Source organism: Papio anubis, chromosome 1 (genome assembly GCF_008728515.1).
Source record: "Papio anubis isolate 15944 chromosome 1, Panubis1.0, whole genome shotgun sequence".
NCBI classification, from domain to species: Eukaryota; Metazoa; Chordata; class Mammalia; order Primates; family Cercopithecidae; genus Papio; species Papio anubis.
Window position 1 is genome coordinate 183064034 of NC_044976.1, and position 21986 is coordinate 183086019.

General features: G+C 33.5%; 1 protein-coding gene across 6 annotated transcripts in view; it reads right to left on the bottom strand.

The window, feature by feature from the left end:
• The window catches only part of RALGPS2 (Ral GEF with PH domain and SH3 binding motif 2), a 187037-nt gene that overhangs the window by 15900 nt on the left and 149151 nt on the right, over positions 1-21986 (bottom strand). For 5 of the 6 annotated variants that reach the window (XM_021930174.2, XM_021930176.2, XM_003893466.4 and 2 more), the window contains 8 exons: positions 21335-21402; positions 19653-19788; positions 18742-18893; positions 15467-15521; positions 12934-13011; positions 11239-11344; positions 8128-8220; positions 3746-3851 (listed from right to left, as the gene is read on the bottom strand). In XM_021930174.2, coding sequence (XP_021785866.2) covers positions 3746-3851; positions 8128-8220; positions 11239-11344; positions 12934-13011; positions 15467-15521; positions 18742-18893; positions 19653-19788; positions 21335-21402 — 794 coding nt within the window. The remainder of the gene's footprint in view (positions 1-3745; positions 3852-8127; positions 8221-11238; positions 11345-12933; positions 13012-15466; positions 15522-18741; positions 18894-19652; positions 19789-21334; positions 21403-21986) is intronic. The other variant, XM_003893467.3, reaches the window with a different exon arrangement.

The window sequence follows — 21986 nt, forward strand, 5'->3', positions numbered from 1 at the left end:
GTCTTTAGTTACAAGACATTTGTCAAGGTTATTACAGATTTCCAGTTCTGCTGAGGGCCCTTGGGGAAAGTCTACGAGGCAACTTTTTCTCTTTTAAGAAATTAGAAATTCATTTGAGCTGTCCGTATTTAGTAGTTCCTATATTGACTTTAATTCAAGACTGACATATAATGAGGATATTTTAAATGGTTACATGTATTAAGGTGAGGAAGCAATAAGTTGAGAAAAGAAAGGATCCATGCACTATAGGCTGCTCTAAATTAAGCTTTATTTCCTTTTTTCACTGACCTAAGTTCTTTTTATTTCACAATTTTTGCTGAATTCTATTCTTTCCTTAATAACTGTATTCAATGGCTCAAGAACCTAACTATATTTAAGCATTATTCAGCTTTTCCTTGAGACTCTAACACTCAAATAACTTTTTCACTTTCCGAAGTAATTGTTTCTTCACCAAATGTTTAATTAGTCAAGTAACATTGTTACACTTGCTGAACTCAGACACAGACATTAGGTCAATGTGAAAAGAAGGCATATCTACAATTAATCTGGTCACAGCTACAATTTACATACTTACTCCTCCCCTGCAAAAAACCATTAGTATAGATAGACATCATAAAATTTTGGCTACCTGAAGTAGTTCTATTAGGCAAGCTAAGAAAAACGGAAGAAAACAAAGAATCTGTTAACTAAATCCAATGAAAATGCTCTCATCTTAAAATTTAATTTCATTAATTATGCCTTTGACATGGGAAGGAGGCTGGGGTTTTGAATTCAAAATTTTGAGTAGGCTTTTATACACCAACAGCAACCAAACAGAGAATCAAATCAAGAACTCAAAGCTTTTTATAATAGCTACAAAATAAAACAAAAAAACCACTTAGGAATATACCTAACAAAGGAGTCGAAAGATCTCTACAAGGAAACTACAAAACACTGCTGAGAAAAATCACTGATGACACAAACAAATGGAAACACATCCCATGCTTATGGATGGGTAGAATCAATATTGTGAAAATGACCATACTGCCAAAAGCAATCTACAAATTCAATGCAATAGCCATCAAAATACCCCTATCATTCTTCACAGAATTAGAAAAAACAATTCTAAAATTCATATACAACCAAAAAAGAGCCCACCACAGTCAAAGCAAGACGAAGCAAAAAGAACAAATCTGGAGGCATCACATTACCTGATTTCAAACTATACTATAAGTCCATAGTCACCAAAACAGCATGGTACTGGTATGAAACTAGGCACATAGACCAATAGAATAACATAGAGAACTCAGAAGTAAACCCAAATACTTACAGCCAACTAATCTTCAACAAAGCAAACAAAAACATAAAGTGGGGAAAGGACACCCTTTTTAACTAATGGTGCTGGGATAACTGGCTAGCCGCATGTAGGAGAATGAAACTGGATCCTTATCTCTCACCTTATACAAAAATCAACTCAAGATGAATTAAGGACTTAAATCTAAGACCTGAAACTATAAAAAGTCTAGATGACAACATTGGAGAAACCCTTCTAGACACTGGCTTAGGCAAGGATTTCATGACCAAGAACCCAAAAACAAATGCAATAGAAACAAAGATAAATAGTTGGGACCTACTTAAACTAAAGAGCTTTTGCATAGAAAAAGGAACAGTCAGCAGAGTAAATAGACAACCCACAGAGTGGGAGAAAATCTTCACAATCTATACATCTGACAAAGGACTAATATCCAGAATCTACAATGAACTCAAACAAATCAGTAAGAAAAAAACCAGTCCCACCGAGAGGTGGACTAAGGACATGAATAGACAATTCTCAAAAGAAGATATACAAATGGCCAACAAACAAATGAAAAAATGCTCAACATCACTAATGATCAGGGAAATGCAAATCAAAACTACAATGCGATACTACTTTACTCCTGCAAGAATGGCCATAATCAAAAAAATCAAAAAACAGTAGATGTTGGCACGGATGCGGTAAACATGCAACACTTCTACACTGCTGGTGGGAATGTAAACTAGTACAGCCACTATGGAATACAGTGTGGAGATTCCTCAAGGAACTAAAAGGAGAACTACCATTTGATCTAGCAATCTCACTACTGAGTATCCACCCAGAGGAAAAGAAGTCATTATATGAAAAAGATACTTGCATGCGCATGTTTATAGCAGCAAAATTCACAATTGAAAAATCGTGGAACCAACCCAAATGTCCATCAATTGACGAGTGGATAAAGAAACTGTGGTATATGTATGTGACAGAATACTACGCAGCCATAAGCAGGAATGAATTAATAGCATTTCCAGTGACCTGGATGAGATTGAAGACTATTATTCTAAGTGAAGTAACTGAGGAATGGAAAACCAAACATCATATGTTCTCACTGATATGTGGGAGCTAAGTTATGAGGATGCAAAAGCATAAGAATGATACAATGGACTTTGGGGACTTGGGGGGGAAAGTGGGAAGGGGGACAAACGATAAAAGACTACAAACAGAGTGCAGTGTATGCTGCTCGGGTGATGGGTGCACCAAAATCTCACAAATCACCACTAAAAAACTTATTCATGTAACCAAATACCACCTGTACCCCAGCAACTTATGGGAAAAAAATGTTGAGTAGGGTGTATTTATTCTGTGAATCAATCTACTTAATCTAAAAACAAGACATTTTGGTATTATTATTTTTTCCTGCCTCCAATATATTTGCTTACTTGTTTACTTAAAACACTGAAACATCACAAAAGTGGGATATCTGTTGATACAAAATAGCATCTGAACAGAGGTCAAAATATAGTTGTGAAGTCAATAAAAGGTAACATAATATAGTATTCCAGTTGTGAGCTACTGCAAGTATCTTCTTTCTGGTACTTGTCAACTGCTAGCAGTTATGATGGAAGAAAAGCAACCACTTGAGGATATTTTCTGATGAGCTTTGTGGTATCCACTACAGTCACAGGTAGAGTAAGGATGTACGATGTGATTCTACATGGCCCATCCTCCAATTTCTCGTATCTACTTTATAAACTCCAATGGTCAATAGCCAGCTATTTTATTCATAAGTGTCTCTCTACATACTGTATGTAAAATATTATAATTAACTTGGAAAGTAATCTGAGCCAAATATATTCAGAAAGTCACTGTTTTGTTGCTTATGGATTAAAATAAGTAATTTTGTTTTTAAATATTCTTTAGAATAAAATACATCTAAATAAATACAGTAATTGTGTGGCATCTCTAGATCTGTGTGGATAAGACTGCACAATATTGGTTCTGAATAATTAAAAGTGATAGAATAAATATTTAAAGGAAAACTGCCACTTTCAGAACTTAAGAATAATAATCCATTTCAAGGTATTGATGAAGGAAGGAGTATGGACTATATGGCAAGTCTCTAAAAATCTGAAGTAACAGTGGGGTTATATATTCTCAAATTCCCTCCCTCCTTTCCTAGTTAGGTCTCTTGGGATTAGCTGGGCTTTCTAATTTTCAAGCATATGCCCATGTAGCAAAGAAAATAAGCTCCAAAAATACTATTAAAATACATAATGGGACAAAAGTATTTTCCAATAGATAAAACTACACAAACACTTTCCCTCTTGAGTATTCCAGTGAAACTAGTCATCAAGTTCTTCATGTATGCATAAAACATTATATATAGACATATATACATACACACATACATACATATACACAAACACATATATATATGCAGTATCATAAGCCCCAGTTATTCTAACAATTCACCTTTCTCAGAGTCAGTCAGCAGGAAGAGATCAGGATGTTCAGGGTCATCAGCCATCATCACCATCCATCCTACCACAGATACGTTCTTATTGGATGTTGATTTGAACTGAGAGAAAAAAAGATAATTAGTGGAAACAGAAAATTTATGGCTTATTCTAAGCAAAACTTCGGTGTTAGGGAGTGTATTTTCAGTTTCTCCTAATGAAAGATGAGATTTGTGACTTCATGCTGGGTCTTGGTCAGCCTGGGTCCTTTCACTGCTAAATTTCATCCTAGGCATGCCTTCTTCAGATAATCTCCTACTTTCCAGACCTTCCCAGCTTCAACTCTTCATCAAAACCTAACTGATCTATTTTCCATTCCCAGAGAGCATAATATGTTTGTGAATATGATATATTAATCTGTTGTTTTTTTCTGAATTACTGTACTACTCCTTATAGGAAGGACATTTGCATTTTAGTAGCTATGTTATCTTAAATCTGATGATGTAACAAATCAGAGAGTTCTTTTTTTTTTTTTTTTTTGAGACAGTTTTACTCTGTTGCCTAGGCTGTGGTGCAGTGGTGATCTCAGCTCACTGCAACCAGGTAATTCTTAATGACAATACTCTTACTTGCATTTTTCAAAAAAGAGGGGTATTCTTAGCATGTCTATTACTTTTGTAGTTAACTATTCTTTTGTTATTATTATTTTAGCTACAACTTCCTTTTTTTTTAATCCTGAGAAAGGGCAGTAATAAAAGAAGAACAGGTTGGCTTAAGCTAGTGCTTAAGAACATGTATGTGAAGCCATTCAGGTACTGTTTAAAAATGAAGCAGTGCATTGTATAAGGAAGTGTACATGGTAAAACACTAAAAAATAAGGTAACAATTAACAAGAAATTCAGGACAGTGACAGGCTGTCGATATGGTTGACAGGAAAGAAGTGGATGCCTCCGGGAAGGCTGTGATAGTTCTAGTAACGTTCTGTTTCTCACACTGGGTGGAGAGCATACAGGTGTTCATTTTATTTGTTATGCTTTAAAATGTACATGTACACTACCTATCTTTTGTATGTATGATATGCTTCACGATGAAAGGAAATGGGAAAAAGAATGAACATGACACATTTATAACAACATGAAATTGAGATATGAAAGCTAAAGAAATCAGTAAGTTTTAGTACTGGGAAGAATGAAATTGGCCCTACCACAGGACTGTTGATTTGACAGCTCATAATGTACTTCAACATGAATAGTATGATCTTCTAATATTCTTTTCCTAAGCCTAAAAACCTCTACCTCAATTCCTTTTTTCAAAAAATAAAAAGTAACTCAAGCAACATAAACTGCTTCAGAAACAGGGATGAAACTAGAGTGCAAATGCCCCTTGACCACCAGCTGAATCCCATCACATTCCCTAGACATAATCATCACTTGAGGTGACAACCTCCAGACCTTATTCTATGCATTTATTTTATCAGAGGCTTGTGTCATTGTTGCTGCTGGTTTTTACCTATTAATGGGGGATATATTTACTCTCTGACTTGTGTTTTTCACCTATCAGTAACCATTTCCTTATTGATAAGTATTTTGGATATTTCCAGATTTCTGTTGTCATAAATATTATAGAAATGTTCTTCTACAGATAATCTTTGTGCACTTGTTCAAACATTTCTGTAGGACAGATTCTCAGATGAGGAATTTCTGGTTATTATCAAGCTAAATACTGACTAGGACTGGCCACCATAAAAACAATACCAATTTCGATTTCTACCAGCCATGGATGACAGTCTGTTTCCCTATATCATGACCAATGCTATATCATCAATCCTTTAAATTTTTGTCTAATGGCAAGAAAGTGTCTCCCTTAATTTGCATTTTTAAATAGTTAGTGAGGTTGATCACCCTACCCACACAAACTCCGTTCTTTATAGGCAAAAAAAATATATACTTTATAGAATACTAAAATAAGGTATACGGACTTCCATATGTCCCACTTCTGGGTTTATATACATACATGAACAGGTATATTTTAATCTATGATTTTTTTTCTCCTCCAGCTTTTTATTTTGAAAAAATTCAAACTGTATAGAGGTTGAGAATGCCATGATTAGCCATATATACTTAATCTACATTTTTGTATTTGTTTGATCTCTCTCAAATGCAAATTGCAGCTATCATAACATTGAACCCTAAAGATTTCAATGTGTCTTTTAATAACAAGAATATATTCCTATACAATCACAACATAATTATCATTTCTAAGAAACTGAACAGACAACCATATAAAGTCCATATTACATTTTCTTACATTGTTCCAATAATAACCTGTATAGCTTTTTAAATTTTTTCCCCAATATAACTCCAGGATTCAACTAAAACATACACTGTATTTAGTTGTCAAGTCTCCTTTAATCTAGAACAGTCCTCCTGTCCCCCTGCCCTTACTCCACCTGCCAAGTTTTGGTCTTTTTAAGAATCTAGGCCAGCTGTCTCATAGAATGTCCCACAATTTGGATTTGATTATTTCCTCATAAGATTCAGGTTAAATTATTTTGGCAAAAATACAATATAGGTGGTGCTATGTTTAAATAGTGATTTTAATCCTTTATCTGTTGCTTACATATAGCAGATATTTTCCTCCAATCTATTTGTACTTTAACTTTATTTGAAAACAATTAAAATTTTTTTCTTCCATTTAGTTCTGTGCCATATCTTTTCTATCTCAAAATTAATACTACAGATCTAGACCTGTCTCTATACACTCTATCCTGTTCTTCAAATTTATTCTTTAATTATATTTTAATTTAATTAGACAAGATGAGAAATGCAGTCAATTTCCTTGGTACTCAATAAGATTTTCTCCCAACCCACTATGCTTTAATTTCCAAACATTTTGCATACATTACCTATCAGAAACCTCATATAATTAAAAACCCAAACTATAACATAATAGTAACTTTTTATGCATAAGCAACAATGCAAAGCATAAAACAATATTTAACATATCCATTAGATGACAAATTCAGTTATAACTTCTTTAATTTGGACTTTTTCTAATTGAAACTAAGAAAAAACAAAAACCCAAAAAACCACTTTATTTTGAATAATGACATTTCTATAACAGTCAGCTAAGTGAAATCTAGCCAGCAAGATCTCAGTGTGGCTATGTGAAAAGTTACTTTCTACATCTGAAGATAAAGGATTTAACTGAACTGAATGAATCCAACTTTTTTCTCCCTTTGAGAACAGCAGTACTAACTCTACAAATTGTTTCAGCAAAACTAACCTGTGTAAATGTTGTAGGGTATATAGGCATTATTGTCAATTTGACCAGAATACAAAAAATATTCACAGTAGAAATCTCCATGATCATTCACTCAAGTCCTTTATCTCAATGCAAGAGCTATCTAAACAATTATATAATAATAGTGAGCAAAAAACTAGTACTTAAGAATACATATGATCCCACTGAGGTACAGTTAAAAAATGAAACCATGAATTAATTAGGGAAACATATATGCTAACACTCTGAAGAAAAGCAAGACAATGAGTCATGATGGTCAGGAGAGTGGCAGGTGGTGGGTATGGTTGATAAAGAAAGGCAATGCTATCTTATGGTACTTCCCACATTCATTTAAACCAAAAATGTTCTTTTCTATACCTCTGGTTTGATTAAAGGGCTAAAACTGTGAGAATAAAGAAGAGTTTCTCTGAATTACTCTGAATTACACAGTATCATTTGGTTAAGTTTTAAGTAGAAAAAGGACATAAAATTTTCTTCACTGGCTTACCTTTTCTCAGTAGGATAAACCACTTAATTTTTCTCCCCAAAATATGTGACTTAAAATTCCTCTCAAATTTTATTAATGCAACATAGAAAATCATTCTTCCTTTCAAAGATTCTATGTAAAAACAAACAGCATGCAAAAGAGATTTATAGGAAAATTCTACAGGGTGAAAAAAAGGCTTCTTTTAAGTAATATGAAGCACAAGAAAGTGACTGAAGTAACTGTTGTAACTGATCATTCCTCTTCATTGTTGGGAAGAATCACTAAACCAGAGACTGAGGTGGAAAGAACTTTAGATGTTGGCCCCACATTTCCACATTTTGCTGGTTAGGAAAGGAAACTCCAAGGCAATAGTTTTGAACAATATTGAACAGGAAACCCAGATCTGAGAAAGCTTTGGTGACAAGATAGATAAGCTTAATGTGCAGTTTTGACATCTGCAATGGAAAAATGGCATTCAAAAAAGAAATAAATGTAAAAACTTTTGGACTAGAAGATAGGAAAAAACAAGAGCAAACCCAAAAAACCTTTGTATCCCATTAGGACTGCTTTCTTTATAACCATGAACAGTCTGTGAAACCATGCTAAAAATGTAGAGAACAAATACTTACATGTTTTCGTTCTGTAGCCTTTAGGGATTTGGCAGCATAGTAAAAAAGCTGTGTCCCACACAAAGCTGCCCAATATTTTGTCCAAGATGCTACCTGGATAGGACAAACACATGAATATACTATTAAAATGCTCCTGGTTTCTTAGTTTCTTTACATTCTAAGTGCCAATGATCAAGTCCACTTCACTTCAACCAAAGGACTAACCTCAGAGTTGAGCTGTATCACTTCTGAAATCTTTTTTTTTTTTTTTTTTTTTTGAGGCAGAGTCTCGCTCTGTCGCCCAGGCTGGAGTGCAGTGGCGCGATCTCAGCTCACTGCAAGCTCCGCCTCCCGGGTTCCCGCCATTCTCCTGCCTCAGTCTCCCAAGTAGCTGGGACTACAGGCGCCGCCACCACGCCCGACTAATTTTTTTTGTATTTTTAGTAGAGACGGGGTTTCATTGTGTTAGCCAGGATGGTCTCGATCTCCTGACCTCGTGATCCGCCCGTCTCGGCCTCCCAAAGTGCTGGGATTACAGGCTTGAGCCACCGCGCCCGGCCACTTCTGAAATCTTAATATCAAATATTCCTGTCACTTCCATCCAACTACCTACCTGTTTGCAGATCCACATACTCAGTCTTTCTTCCAGCTACAATAGTTAACCCCGATTCTATCTAAAGACAAACTCAACTCTCCTTTTATGCCCTAGATTCCAACTATCTCTAAGAAGTTTGCTTTTGCAATTAACTCCACTGCTTCTCAATCTCTCTCCCTCTACCATCCTTATACAAATGAACCTTAAAATCCCTTTAAAATCCCTCCTTTGACCCATCTCCTTACACCCCAGACACCAACCAATTTCTCTGCTCCTTTTCACAGTGTAACTTCTTGCGAGGGAGTCTCTAAATCTTGCCTCTACTTCTGTTTTGCCCATTTTCTACTCAACTCACTTCATTTGGCTTTTGGGTCATCAAGGTCACTGATGATTGTTAATTTTAGCAAAGCCTCCGTCCTCATCATAGCCAGCCTCTTAGCAGCATCTGACCCAGCTGGCCACTCTTTCGTTTCTGAAGTATTGTAACTGCTAGGCTTCTGGGATAACAGTTCCTTAATTTTCCTTTATACTCTTCTTTGTGGGAGACCTTCAACACTACAGAGCCCCATCTCCAACCCTGTTTTCTTCTCTAGCTATACTTTCTTCTTAATCTATCATCCAGATCCATATTTCAAATAGTATCTATCTGTATGTTAATGACTCCCAAATCTCTCTCCCTGCCACCTCTCTGCTAACCTCATGATCCACACTGTTTCAAGAGCCACAATGACATCTCCACTTGAATGTTTAATAAGCATATCAAACTGAACTTGGCCAAGACTGACCTGCCCCCTATTTCAATAAATGTCCCCAACATCCACCCACCTCAGTCCCCAAACCTAGAAGTTATCTTTGTTTTCATGCTTTCTCTTATACATCACATTTAATTTATCATCAAACAACTCCAGCTTTTGCCTCTTACCTGATCTCCTCCACCTTCCCCAATTTCAATGGGGAAATTGAAATGCGTAAACTATACAAGCCTTCTTGTCTCCTGAACTCTAGATAGTCACACAGCTAACTTACCTACCTCATTCAGATCTCAGCTCAAATGTTTTGCCACGGTGGCATCCCTCCTTGTTCCATCATTCTGTATCCTATGACCTTATTTTAAAGCCTTATTCTCTATTTCTCCTCACTGGAATGTAATCCAGGAGGAAGACACTTTGCCTCACCTTGTTCACTGCTCTATTTCTAGCATTCAGCACACAAAAGGTATGGTAATGCTTCAACTGACATGCAATTCTGTGTTCATTAGCCTGTCTAAGAGATTCCTGATTTGTATGTGCCTTTGGCTTACTGTGATATAAGCAGCAAAGTAAGATTACTTATATGAAGCCCCCATTTCTTCAAAAGCTTTAAGTGTGAATATATATCAAAGGTTTTATGTTTCAAATTTGAGAAAGGGAAAAAAATTGTTCCTTAGTAGTCAAACTACTATGCTGGTGTTCAGGAAGAATAAACTTCTTTGATACATATTAAGAGCTCAGTTCCACCAATCTTCCTTTTTTTCCCCCCAATATACTTATGGTTTGGAAAGCATTTTATATTTGTGTTCTATTTTATGTAGAAAACAAAACTGTATTACAGGCATTTAAATAAAATGATAAAGCACAATCAAATTCCAGTTTTTAGGGTTGTTACTCTTTATTTTCTACTTTACCTAAACTTAATACTAAAATACTTCTTCATGATATACTTTCAGGGTTCTCTAAGAAATAATTTTGTATAAGAACTATAATGGGGGTAAAAAAAAGTACAGGATTTAAGCACCCTTAACACATGATTTAACAGAAATCTATATGGCACATATAATAACACTTTAAGAAAACATGGTAAAGCAAATGTGTACAATAGTTTCCCTCTTATCTGTGGTTTCAGTTACCCACAGGCAACGATAGTGTAAAAAAATTTTTGGAAAATATGAGAAGTAAACAATTCATAGATTTTAAAATCACGTGTTGTTCTGAGTAATACAGTTCTAATCTGTCCTTCTGTGGACACAATCATCCCTTTCTTTGTCCAGCATCTCCACACTATATGTGTTACCCTTGTGGCCCACTCCCTACTGCTTCCTTAAGTGAAAAGAAAAGTTCTTGGCTTAAGGAAAGAAAAATTAGACGCTAAGGTTGCTGAGATCCATGGTAAGAACAAATTTTCTATGTGTGAAATTACGAAGAAGGAAAAAGAAATTCACGCTAGTTTTGCTATTGCATCTCAAACTGCAAAAGTTATGGCTACTGTGTGGGGTTAAGTGCTTAGTTAAGACAGAAAAGGTATTATATTTGTGGATGGAAGATATGAACAGAAACATGTTCCAAATGATGGTAATGTGGTTTGGTACTATCTGAGGTTTCAGTAATCCCTGAGGGTCTTGAAATGGATGACCCAAGGATAAGCGGGGAGGACCTTATTTAATATTATTTCAAGTCTACTATAATCAGGCTTTATTTTAATTGTTCTAGCACTTTACAGAGTCTTATATACATTTGTATATTTTTAGAGGTGTATTAAAATATCATATGATGAAATCTTACTGTAGGCTTTTTGCCTTCTTTTAACAAAGTTTTTCTCCTGAGAACACCTTGAATAGTAACAGCTCCTGGATATAAATGTACTGCCAAATCTTCTGATTCTGCAGAACTATAATGATGAAGAAAAGAACACATAAGAGCTTTTGTCTATAATAGTCATTAATTAGGTACTTAAAAAAATGTAATTATTCTTAATTTTAAAACTTTGTTACTTTATTCAGAGCTGAGGCGACACTGACAATTTTAAAGGTTTATTAATCTTGAAATTTATAAGCTGTCACAAAAAGTTGATTAGAAAGTTATTAAAGTCAGCAGATGGTTAAAAAACATACTTTATTACATATTTGAACAAGTATAATTTAGAAAGAATGCAGTAATTCACTTTAGTAAATATTAAATTAAAAATTTAAGATTTATTTTCTTCTTAACATGCCACACTGCATCACTCTTGTAACCTTATTTTCCCCATAGAAACTTTAAGTCCTGGTAGGAAAAATGAGGATTCTATTTGTTAAAAGCATTTAAGTATAATAAAACTGAAAATAAAAAGAGAAGCTCAAAAAGAAAAAAAGAAAACTCATGCTTAATTTAATTCTAAAATAGCAGAAAGTAATAAAGTCAATAATAATATATTTTAAAAACTAGCTTTCTGCAATACATTTTAATAACATTTAAATGGTGTCAATGGTAATTTGCTCTCCACGAAAGGAAAAAACTCAAACCCCAAGATTTCCTTTTCATGTATCTTTAAAAAAAAAAATCACAAAATAACCAACACTTTAATATCTTTCCCTAATTGATTTAAGGTCCAATGTTTAATACAATAATTAATGATTTCTACATGAGCCAATTAAACATACATGCTGATAAAAATGTCACTGGTGACTTGACATAAGCTGCAGAATTCCTATAAGAGCAAGGAAAACTAAAGTTTGCCAGTTTATTCCTTTGGGATTATTTAGGTGTCTTCAAAGTGACTTAAGAACCTGTAAACCAGTAGAAATTTCATGCTAGAGCTACTTATATTCAGGGAGGTATATGCAGGGAGATTAGACACCATCAAACTGACGTAAAGTTTGCTTCTGAAGTTTGGTATTTTGTTGTATTATGAATTGATTACCCATCACCACTAAACCCCACGTTCCCAATCAATACACCACCCTTATCTGCCTCCACAGCTAATAACAGTCCAAAAGAGACCTGGTTTAACTAGATGAACAACTGAACAAATAGGAATTTAAATATACAAATGATTATTTTATGAAACAGACTTGTCTATATTCAGGACCTGTAGTTTATCTGCAAAACTTTTTAAAAAGACAAATCAAATGTAAATTTATTAGCAAAGTAAATGCTTTGATTACAACTTATGAATAAATAAGCAGATTTTTATATTGTTCATTCAAAAACTATCAGCATTAGAAAGACCTGTGCAGTTTAAAGGCTACCAACTTGGAAGCATTTTAAAATATGTAACATTAAGATGCAAGTTTTGGCAATTAGCTCTGTGGATCAGAAAGAATCGTTGAAATTTATCTTCACATTAGATCTCGGAGAGAAAGTTTTTCTGGGTAATTTGTTTAGTTTTTAAATCAATTAGTTGAGAAAGAGGAGAAATAATGTCAGACCACACCCATGTAAGCCAATCACCAACACCATAAGGGAGTTCTGTGACCCCTGAATGCAGGGGAATTGTACCTGCTGGCCTTCATGTGACTTCGATAGCCATTTCGTGCCACTCTTGTCACCGGGCCGAGAGAATGGTATAATCTGTTCCTGTTGGATTCCATTATAAATTGTATGTATTACATATACTTTTATTCACACAGCCATTATCAATACCTAGAACAGTATAATAGTTTCTTCTTGTAATATAGCTTTCTAAATCTTACAAAAGGATAGTATGTGTGATTGTTCCTCTTTCTTTTTTAAAGCATGCAGCATAGATTTAAAAAATTTTTTTCTTCTACTGTTGACTCTAGAAATACTTAGAGGTATTTAGTACACATCATATATTTTTATATATATTCACTTTCACAAATCTGCTAAAAGAATTAAAGAGCTATTTATAGCCAAATAATAAAAAAACCTGAAAAATACTTCAAATTTGCTTACATTTCTATACCACTTCTTGGATTCCAGTTTAAATATGATGCCCGGATTTATATAAGTAATTCATTTTTATTATATGTCCCTATGAAGACACCTAAAAACAATGTGGCTTGTAAACTTAAAACTCATGAGGAACACTTTATTTTCCTCTTTATCCTTTATAGTAAATAAAACTAATAAAAGAAATGAACTGAGTAATATAGGCATTATTTCTACATTAACTGACAAAGCCAATAAATGATAAAAATGATGAGTTAATAATTATCCAAAATGGTACATAATAGTTAAAAAAAAAAAAAACAGACACATAAAAATACTGATACTTCTTTGCCTAGGAAAACCCGAAAGTAGCACTGTTGATAAATGATATTTTGAAGAAAAAGCATTATTTTAGCAACTTGTATTTGATGTCTATCTAGAAAATAAGAACAGAAAATGGTATGTTAACATTCAGAGTACATTTTTCAACTTCACTATCCATGAGGAGTACTTTAAATCTTAGTTCTTTATTCACTTTCTATTATTTCATGTCTGAATCTTGCTGGGCAGCATTCATTTCACTGTTCTCAGAATGTTCCAAGAGCCCACTAATTTAAATTTGGAATAAGAAAAGTAGATTTTTTAGCCACAAATGTCTGCAAAGCAAAACATCTGTTATAAAGGAAAAAAATTGTTTTGAGATGTGAAGGTAACATCATTAAATACTGTCTTCATAAGTAACCTGTTGGGATGAGAACAGATTATTTAACACACCACCATTCTGGTTACTCATAAGTCAAGCAATCTAAAAAACAATTTGGTTAATCAATATTTTTTAAATATAAAGATTACAATATACTCTATAATCAACTTCTGATGGTATTACATTCTTTCTAGAGGGAAAGACAATTTGAACAAATTCAGACAACATATCAAAGGCAATTCTTGTGTTTTTCACATTTCAGGCAAACCCAAATGAATAGATCAAAAGTAAAGGTTGGAAGGAAAATAATACAAAAATAAATAAAAATAATTTGTTTTTACTTATTATTATCTCACAAAACAAAGAGAACAAAAGTTGGGAACGCTGATAATTAAGAGTAGAAAGGATTCAAAGTACTTTGCAATGTAGAACTTATAAACAAAATCTTAACCACATAATAGTGAGAAATCTTTATGAAGTCACATAAAAAGTAAGGATCTATTTTTCCAATTAAACAGCATGAAATTTATGATTTCAAATAAAATTTGATTTAAACTTGTTTTCTAAAATTGTGACTGATAAGGAGTTAGGCAAATAAACATTTTCAACTTCAGTATTAATATGAACATTTAACATTCAATCTAAATGACCCTCTTTTTGAGTAATGAATACAGGTATTTTTAGAAACTTACTTAGTTCATATACAAAAGGGGAGCAATTATTTTGGTCAAGAGCCAAATATGAGTCTGAAATGGCAGAACTGAAATGGTCAGTGAAAACATAAGAATCCTAATGGACATTTAATAAATAATTATTTGCCTTGTTCGGTCACATTCTTCAGATCTTATATGTACTTAGACCTCAATATAGCATGATATAGTAGACGATAGCTTTAACAGCTTAAAGCAACAAAGGAAGGAGAAGGGAGCACAACTTACAGTATTTCAGTATGAAAGTGTACACTGAAAACTTTGAGTTTATGACAATTTAAATTCTAACCTCAACTTGCTTTACTTGTATAATTTAAAATTTATTAAATCATTTTGTCTTTGACAAAGTAGCAGAAAATAAAGTTGACCCTTCCACTAAATGCCTTAAAATTACTTAAATGAACCAGAACTTAAGGAAATAATCTTTTGAATACCTAAGCAGGTTACTTGTCGATGACTGGTTATTATTTTTAAGTTATAATTTTAAATGTATTAAAATTCAAATACATGTGTCATCCCACCAAATAAACATTTAGAGATAAGACTATCATTCATTCTCATTACTTACATATCGAAACTTAAATATCAACTTCTAATTTCTTTTACCAGTAGAAAACTTAATCGCTTACAGATATGTAGTAAATATTATCTCTTAATTTTGTATTATCACATTATTTAACCCAGACAAAATAAACTCAAAGTAGTTCAAATGGACAATTTATCTTACCTTTCAAAAGCAGGCCATGAGGTCTCTTCACTTAGTTCAGAACCATCACTGCTACCTAAAAATGAAAAGTTATTCTATTTTTTAAACATCAGAATTACCTCTCTTAGTTTGCATTTCACAATTTAAAAATAAATTAACGAACCTATGCTCATAAAATGACAATCACATTGTGGGTGAACATATCCACATATTAATTCTTTATTCTAATATTACTGCTGTTAGATTTATTTTGCAATATATTGGAATACAGTTGATACGACAACCTAAAATAACAAAATAGCATAAAACATTTTTGCTTGCCTACTTGTAGCTGAAATTCATTATGTCAATAAACAATTTTTCCTACCATTAGCGAAAATAAAATAACACAAAGTTTCTTATTAGATTTGTCATAATTTAGGACCAATATAATTATAAAATCCTTGGAGATTCATGGCACACTTCTTTCTCTTGTATCAAAGTCCATTACTACCCTAAGTATAAAAAGCCTAATGAAATCCAATTCTTTGTCTCTAGAGACAAAGTTAAAGAGGATGGAATCTCTAAATTTAAAAAACCAAAAACTGGCGCTATAAAAATGTAACAATTTTCTCTTTGGCCAAAAGATCAGTTAAAATAAAATGGTCTTCAAACAGAATGTTTAAAATCAGCTAGAGGGGGAAAAAAAAACAACAAAAAAACTATGGGGAGTGAATTCAGAGTCCAAAACAGCTTAGTTGACTTAAATGTTACTTTAAAGATATTTCTGGCTCTCAATAAAATTAGGATGACTAATAGGTCAAGTTAAATTGTCTATCAGACAGGGTTCTAAGAAGAGAGACTACTTTACAAGCAGGATTCTGAAAGACTCAAATTCTAATGCTGTAAGGTAAGCATCAGATACCTGTAATGGATGCTGTAAGGTATCCATTAGACTCATCTCTCTTAAGAGACGATGGATTAATACCCTTCTACGGGTTTGCAATGGCACTAGTTATGTACCATCCTTGGATAAACTGAGATAACAATCACTGAAATAATCTTCTGTATTGTATGGTTCAGAAGAAGAACCAGAGGTAACCTGTGCTGGTGGTGGGGTTTTGTACATTATCTACAATATCTTTTGATTTGTGGCACTATGTGGTAAAGACTGAAAATTTAAGCATAATTAGTATAACTTATTTGTAGAAAATGTAAGCATGAAGCTCAGAGTTAATCTGCTTCCCTTAGCTAGGTGAGACTACTCAAGATTATCTAGGATAGATATCACATTAGAAAATGTTTGAGGCCATTGTTCTAAGCACTGGTTAATTTTCCCATAGTATTTTCAAAGCCTTCACTGAAGATTAATATTGCATGTAAAAGTTAAAGCTAAGAAAAAAAAAACCTCTTGTGTGTGTATGTTAATACCTATCATCTTATGGTAATAGACTTACTCTTTTTTTCATATTGTTAAAGCTTTAAAACAAAAATCCTCGAAAGTAAATGCCTATGTGTAATGTTCTTAATTTACAAACTAGGATGCAACGATCTTTTACCGTTTACCTACTTAGCCTTAGAATAATTAAAAAATAAACACAAATGCAAAAATCTGCTCTAAAAGAGAAAAGTCTCCACACTGAAATGCTAACTGTAACTCAATAAAATAACTAAACAACAATCTTGTGGTAACAAAAAGGACATCTATGAAAAGTAAAAGCTATAAACTAAAGAATAATTCTCACTATAACACTTATGATGAGCAAGAATAAAATATGACATACTTGAGAGTTGTAATTTTAAAAATTACTTTGTGCTTTAAGTGGCATGCCAAATTCTTATGTGTAGAAAATTTTTGACTGAAAAAAAGTTCTTTCCTTTGCAAAATTATTCTTCAGACTGAAATTAATATTTGCATATAGGCACTCAGAACATTAATAAGAGGTATTTCAGGTGACAAACTTGTCTTTTAAAAAAGTTTTATCATTTATTCACTTGCATTTTTATATAAAAAGGGGACTATCAGAATAAACAACTGCTGAATGGTAATGGAGAGCTCTCAAATAATGATTCCTGTGCCTCAGCATCCTAAGTAGCTGGGATTACAGGCATGCACCATTACACCCCAATGATTTTTGTATTTTTAGTAGAGATGGGGTTTTGCCATGTTGGCCAGGCTCATTTTAAACTCCTGACCTCAAGACATCTGCCCATCTGGGACTCCCAAAGTGCTGGGATTACAGGCGTGAGCCACCCTGCCCCGGCCTGTATGAATAATTTCTAATTGTAAAAAGAAATAATGTTCATCTAGAAGACTCAAAAATTAAACGTTTAGGAAGTAAAAACAAATCCCTCTCTTAATCTCACATCCCTTTCTAATATGGTCCCAATTTTCTGCTCTTCTTCACATTAGCTATCTCTGTTTCCTCACCTCTCATTTTCAAATCTACTCCAATCTAGGCCTTGCCCTGACACTTCCATGAAGCAACTCTTACCAAGGTCACCAATGACTTTTATTTTGCCAAATCACCCCTGTCAATTCCCTGTTCTCATCTTAGCTCTCTTTTTTTGAATTTGATATTCACACATTCAGTACTTTCCTCCTCCTTGAGATACTTCATCTACTGGGCTTTTGTTTTTTCCCCCCTACTTCATTGATCTCTCCTTTTTAGTTTCCTTTGATGACCCATCCTTCATTTAAAAAATAATCAGACTTCTAAATGTGAGAATGTTTTCTTATTTATGTACACTCTCTCTTTAGGTACCCTCAACCAATCATGGCTTATAAATATGCTACTTCTCATATATCTTCAGACCTGACCTTAACCCTCTGAGCTCCAGATTCATATATTCAGCAACCTACCTGACATCTCCATAGGGACTAAACATGTCCAAAACAGAACTGATTCCCCAAATTCAGTCCCCCTTCACAAACACTTCACTGCCCAGAGATTACTCTGTCTTCTCTACCTTGGTAATAGCATCATCATCTATTATGCTTGTTTAACCCAAATAGCCTGAAGTCATCCTTAACTCCACACTATTCCTCCTCCCCATATTCAAATCACATGCAGTTAACTAATTCAACCAGTCCATACGTTCTTTTTCCACCTTCTTCAAATGCTTCCCCTTCTGGAGTTAAAAACAGCAAGCACTTTTAAAATCATTACAAATTATTAACTTCATCCTGTATTTAACTGCTACTTTGTTTTCTAACCAAATTTTCTCTATGTGTGGTGGGGTTTTTTTCCAGTCAAGTTTTGTTAACATTTTTATTTAATGTTAAATTACAACCCTCTCAGAGAAGTATTTCTCACCTATTGATATTCCACTAGAAAGAGTAGAACTTTCAGCTTGGCCTCGAGATGGCGCATGGGGCTCCATGACGCTATCATCTAACAGATGTCTTGGCCCTGCATTTGGAAATGTTGCACTCTTAAATTCTGCGGTGTTCATTTTATGAATGAAACTGGAAACAAAGAGAAAAAAAAGTCTTATCTTTTATTATTGTTACTAATTTAAAAACTGCTCTTTATATAAAGATTTAGGACACAAAAGATTTACCTGCTAACTGTCATACTCAGATCTTACCATAAAAGCCTCAAATGAACAGTTCAGGGAAAATGTTTTAGGAAACCTGGCCATATCTATCTATATAATTAGAGCATATTTTAAAATAATTTCATTTTGAGCCTCATGTCTATTAAAAAAATTGTTTCCACATTCACTTTTGGAGAACGGTTATTAAATTTCCAGAGAAATCATGGCAAAAGTGAACATGTGTCCCCATTTTGAAAACACAATATACTGCAAAACTAATGAAGCTAAACAAAAAGTCAGTTTTCTTTATATTTAGGAATAAAGAAAATAATTTTTACAGCTGTCACTTTTGACATTTTGGTTAAGACAGTGACTGTCTTGATATAAAGGTTATAATTTTTTTAAAAAGATATATTGCTATCCTGATTTTATTTATGATGGCCCTCTGTAATGTTCATGTATAGTCCCCAAATATAAATGCATTGTTGACAAAATCCCATTTCCAAATTCAGGTAAAGTAAGAAATAAACGCTTTTAGGCAAATAAGACATTTTACTGAATCAGAAAACGGCTATTAAGAAAAAAGAAAACTATTCAAGGGTACCATTTTCTACTGAACTAATAAATAGACAATAAATTCAATTATAAACAATTTAAAAATTTGAAAGATAAAATTAAAAATGCTGACTTATAACCCAAGCTATGGCACTTCCTATGTCCATGTGGAATCAGATTCCGAGGGGATGGTGGTGTCTGTGGGAGCAAGGCTCCTTCAGCTGCCACACTTTTTCGTCCACTCTGTGGAGATGCTCCTACTTCAGGACCTAAGGGTTAAATTTAAACAGATTTTCAAATGATTACTTTATTTTTCAATCCCTGATATAAAATACTAAATGTGGTTCAAATTTTGAGATAGTATTGATGTTAGTTCTATTTCATTGACTTGAAGATGAGAAATATATTCTAAGTCCTAAAACACAAAATCCCAAACCATACAAAATCCATTAACTTTTATCTTAGTTATACTAAGTAGAGGCAGTGTAAATATTTTCTCCATTTACATAGGAAGAAGCAGAATTAGAATAGACTAGGTTTCACATCACAGACAAAATCTGGACTAAACACCCAGGTCTTCTGAGTCCTAGGTTCACTGCTCTTTTAATTTTATACATTACTTCTTTACTCCTAGTTTCAACTTCCTCTTAGATAAAGAATGTGTCGGGTAGGTCAAACACTCAAATTAGAAATTAAATCTATACCGACACTATTCAGGCTTATGGGAATAAATAATAGAATATTATGAAAGAACAAAACAGCACTTTAAGAATAAAAAGAAAAGCAAATTTAAGAAATTTAAACTGCAGTGTTTTTTCTGCTTGGAATATTCTTCCCCATAGATATTGTCATGGTTTGTTTCTTCACTTCTTCACATCTTATTAGATTAGCTGTCAAATATTTTTAGAATATACATGAAACTTAGCGTGAAGGCCTATATTGGGAATTTAAAAAAGGTACCTATCAGGGATTTCTTAAATAATGACAATTTTATGTTTTTTAAAAAATTACTTGTGGTATACGCATAATATCCCCATTATAATGTAACAGGTAAAGTAAGGAACTATGATTTTTATATTAAAGTGAACATTTGAAAAAATTATGCCACTAAAATTGACTTCTATAATTATTCAAATTAGCAGACTTTCCCATTAGACCACAGAAATTTCTAGTGTAATCAACCTTCATTGCCCAGGACAGTGCATTCTTAATTAAAAATGAATATTCATAACTACTTATCTATTATTTTCCATCTGTTGTATCTATCTATTTTCCTTGATTAGGTAGCATATTTGTTTGTACACTACTGACAAACTATAGCAACCTTTTTTTTTTTTTTTGAGATGGAGTCTCACTCTGTCGCCCAGGCTGGAGAGCAGTGGCATGATCTCGGCTCATTGCAAGCTCTGCCTCCTGGGTTCACACCATTCTCCTGCCTCAGTCTCCTAAGCAGCTGCTACTACAGGCATCTGCCACCATGCCCGGCTAATTTTTTTGTATTTTTTTTTGTGTGTTTTTTTAGTAGAGGCGGGGTTTCACCGTGTTAGCCAGGATGGTCTCGATCTCCTGACCTCATGATCCGCCTGCCTTGGCCTCCCAAAGAGCTGGGATTATTACAGGTGTGAGCCATGGAGCCCGGCCAGCAACTTTTAAATTTAAAAAGAAAAAAAAAAAAAACCCAGAAAGGACTTTAATATCAAAATAAATTTTACATGCAGTATAAGAAGTACGAAATTTTTATTTACTTTGGAGTATATTCTTCCTTATTGGGTTATCTGATTTAGATTTGGTAACAAGAGAAAACTATGTACGGACCTACTAAATCTTCTCTGGAAGCAGCAGAACGTGGGGTGCTCGTCCCTGGTTCTATCTTTAATGAAAGCCTGAATTTTAAAAAGACAAAATACATACAATGATTAACATTTGACAAAATAAGATTAAAGTTGTGTATTTTCTCACAAAAAAACTAAAAACATTTTTATGAAATAATCTGACCTATATATTTTTCTTCAAGAGCAATCTTCTTCTTTTTAAGAGACAGGGAATCTCACTTAAGCCTCAAACTCCTGGGCTCAAGTGATCCTTCCACCTTGGCCTCCCCAAGTGCTGGGATTACAGGCATGAGCCACCAAGCCTGGCCAAGGGCAATTTTTAATTAAGATGTTAAGTCTCTTATCTCTTTCATACAAAGCTGATCTTATGGTTATTCTAGGAAATATTAGGAAGGGAAAATATATTAAAAAGTTGTATTTAAAAACACAAAAATCTCCCCCAATTACCCCAAAGTTGCCAAACCATGGAACACATTTAAAGATACTTGATGAATGACTAAATGATGATTCAACTTAGAGCTTACACTGATACCTGACACTTGATTCAGAAACTTTCATATGTATTATTAAATATATTATGCAAATTATTTCTAAAAACACATTATTTAAAACTAACCATCTAACAAACTTTTTTA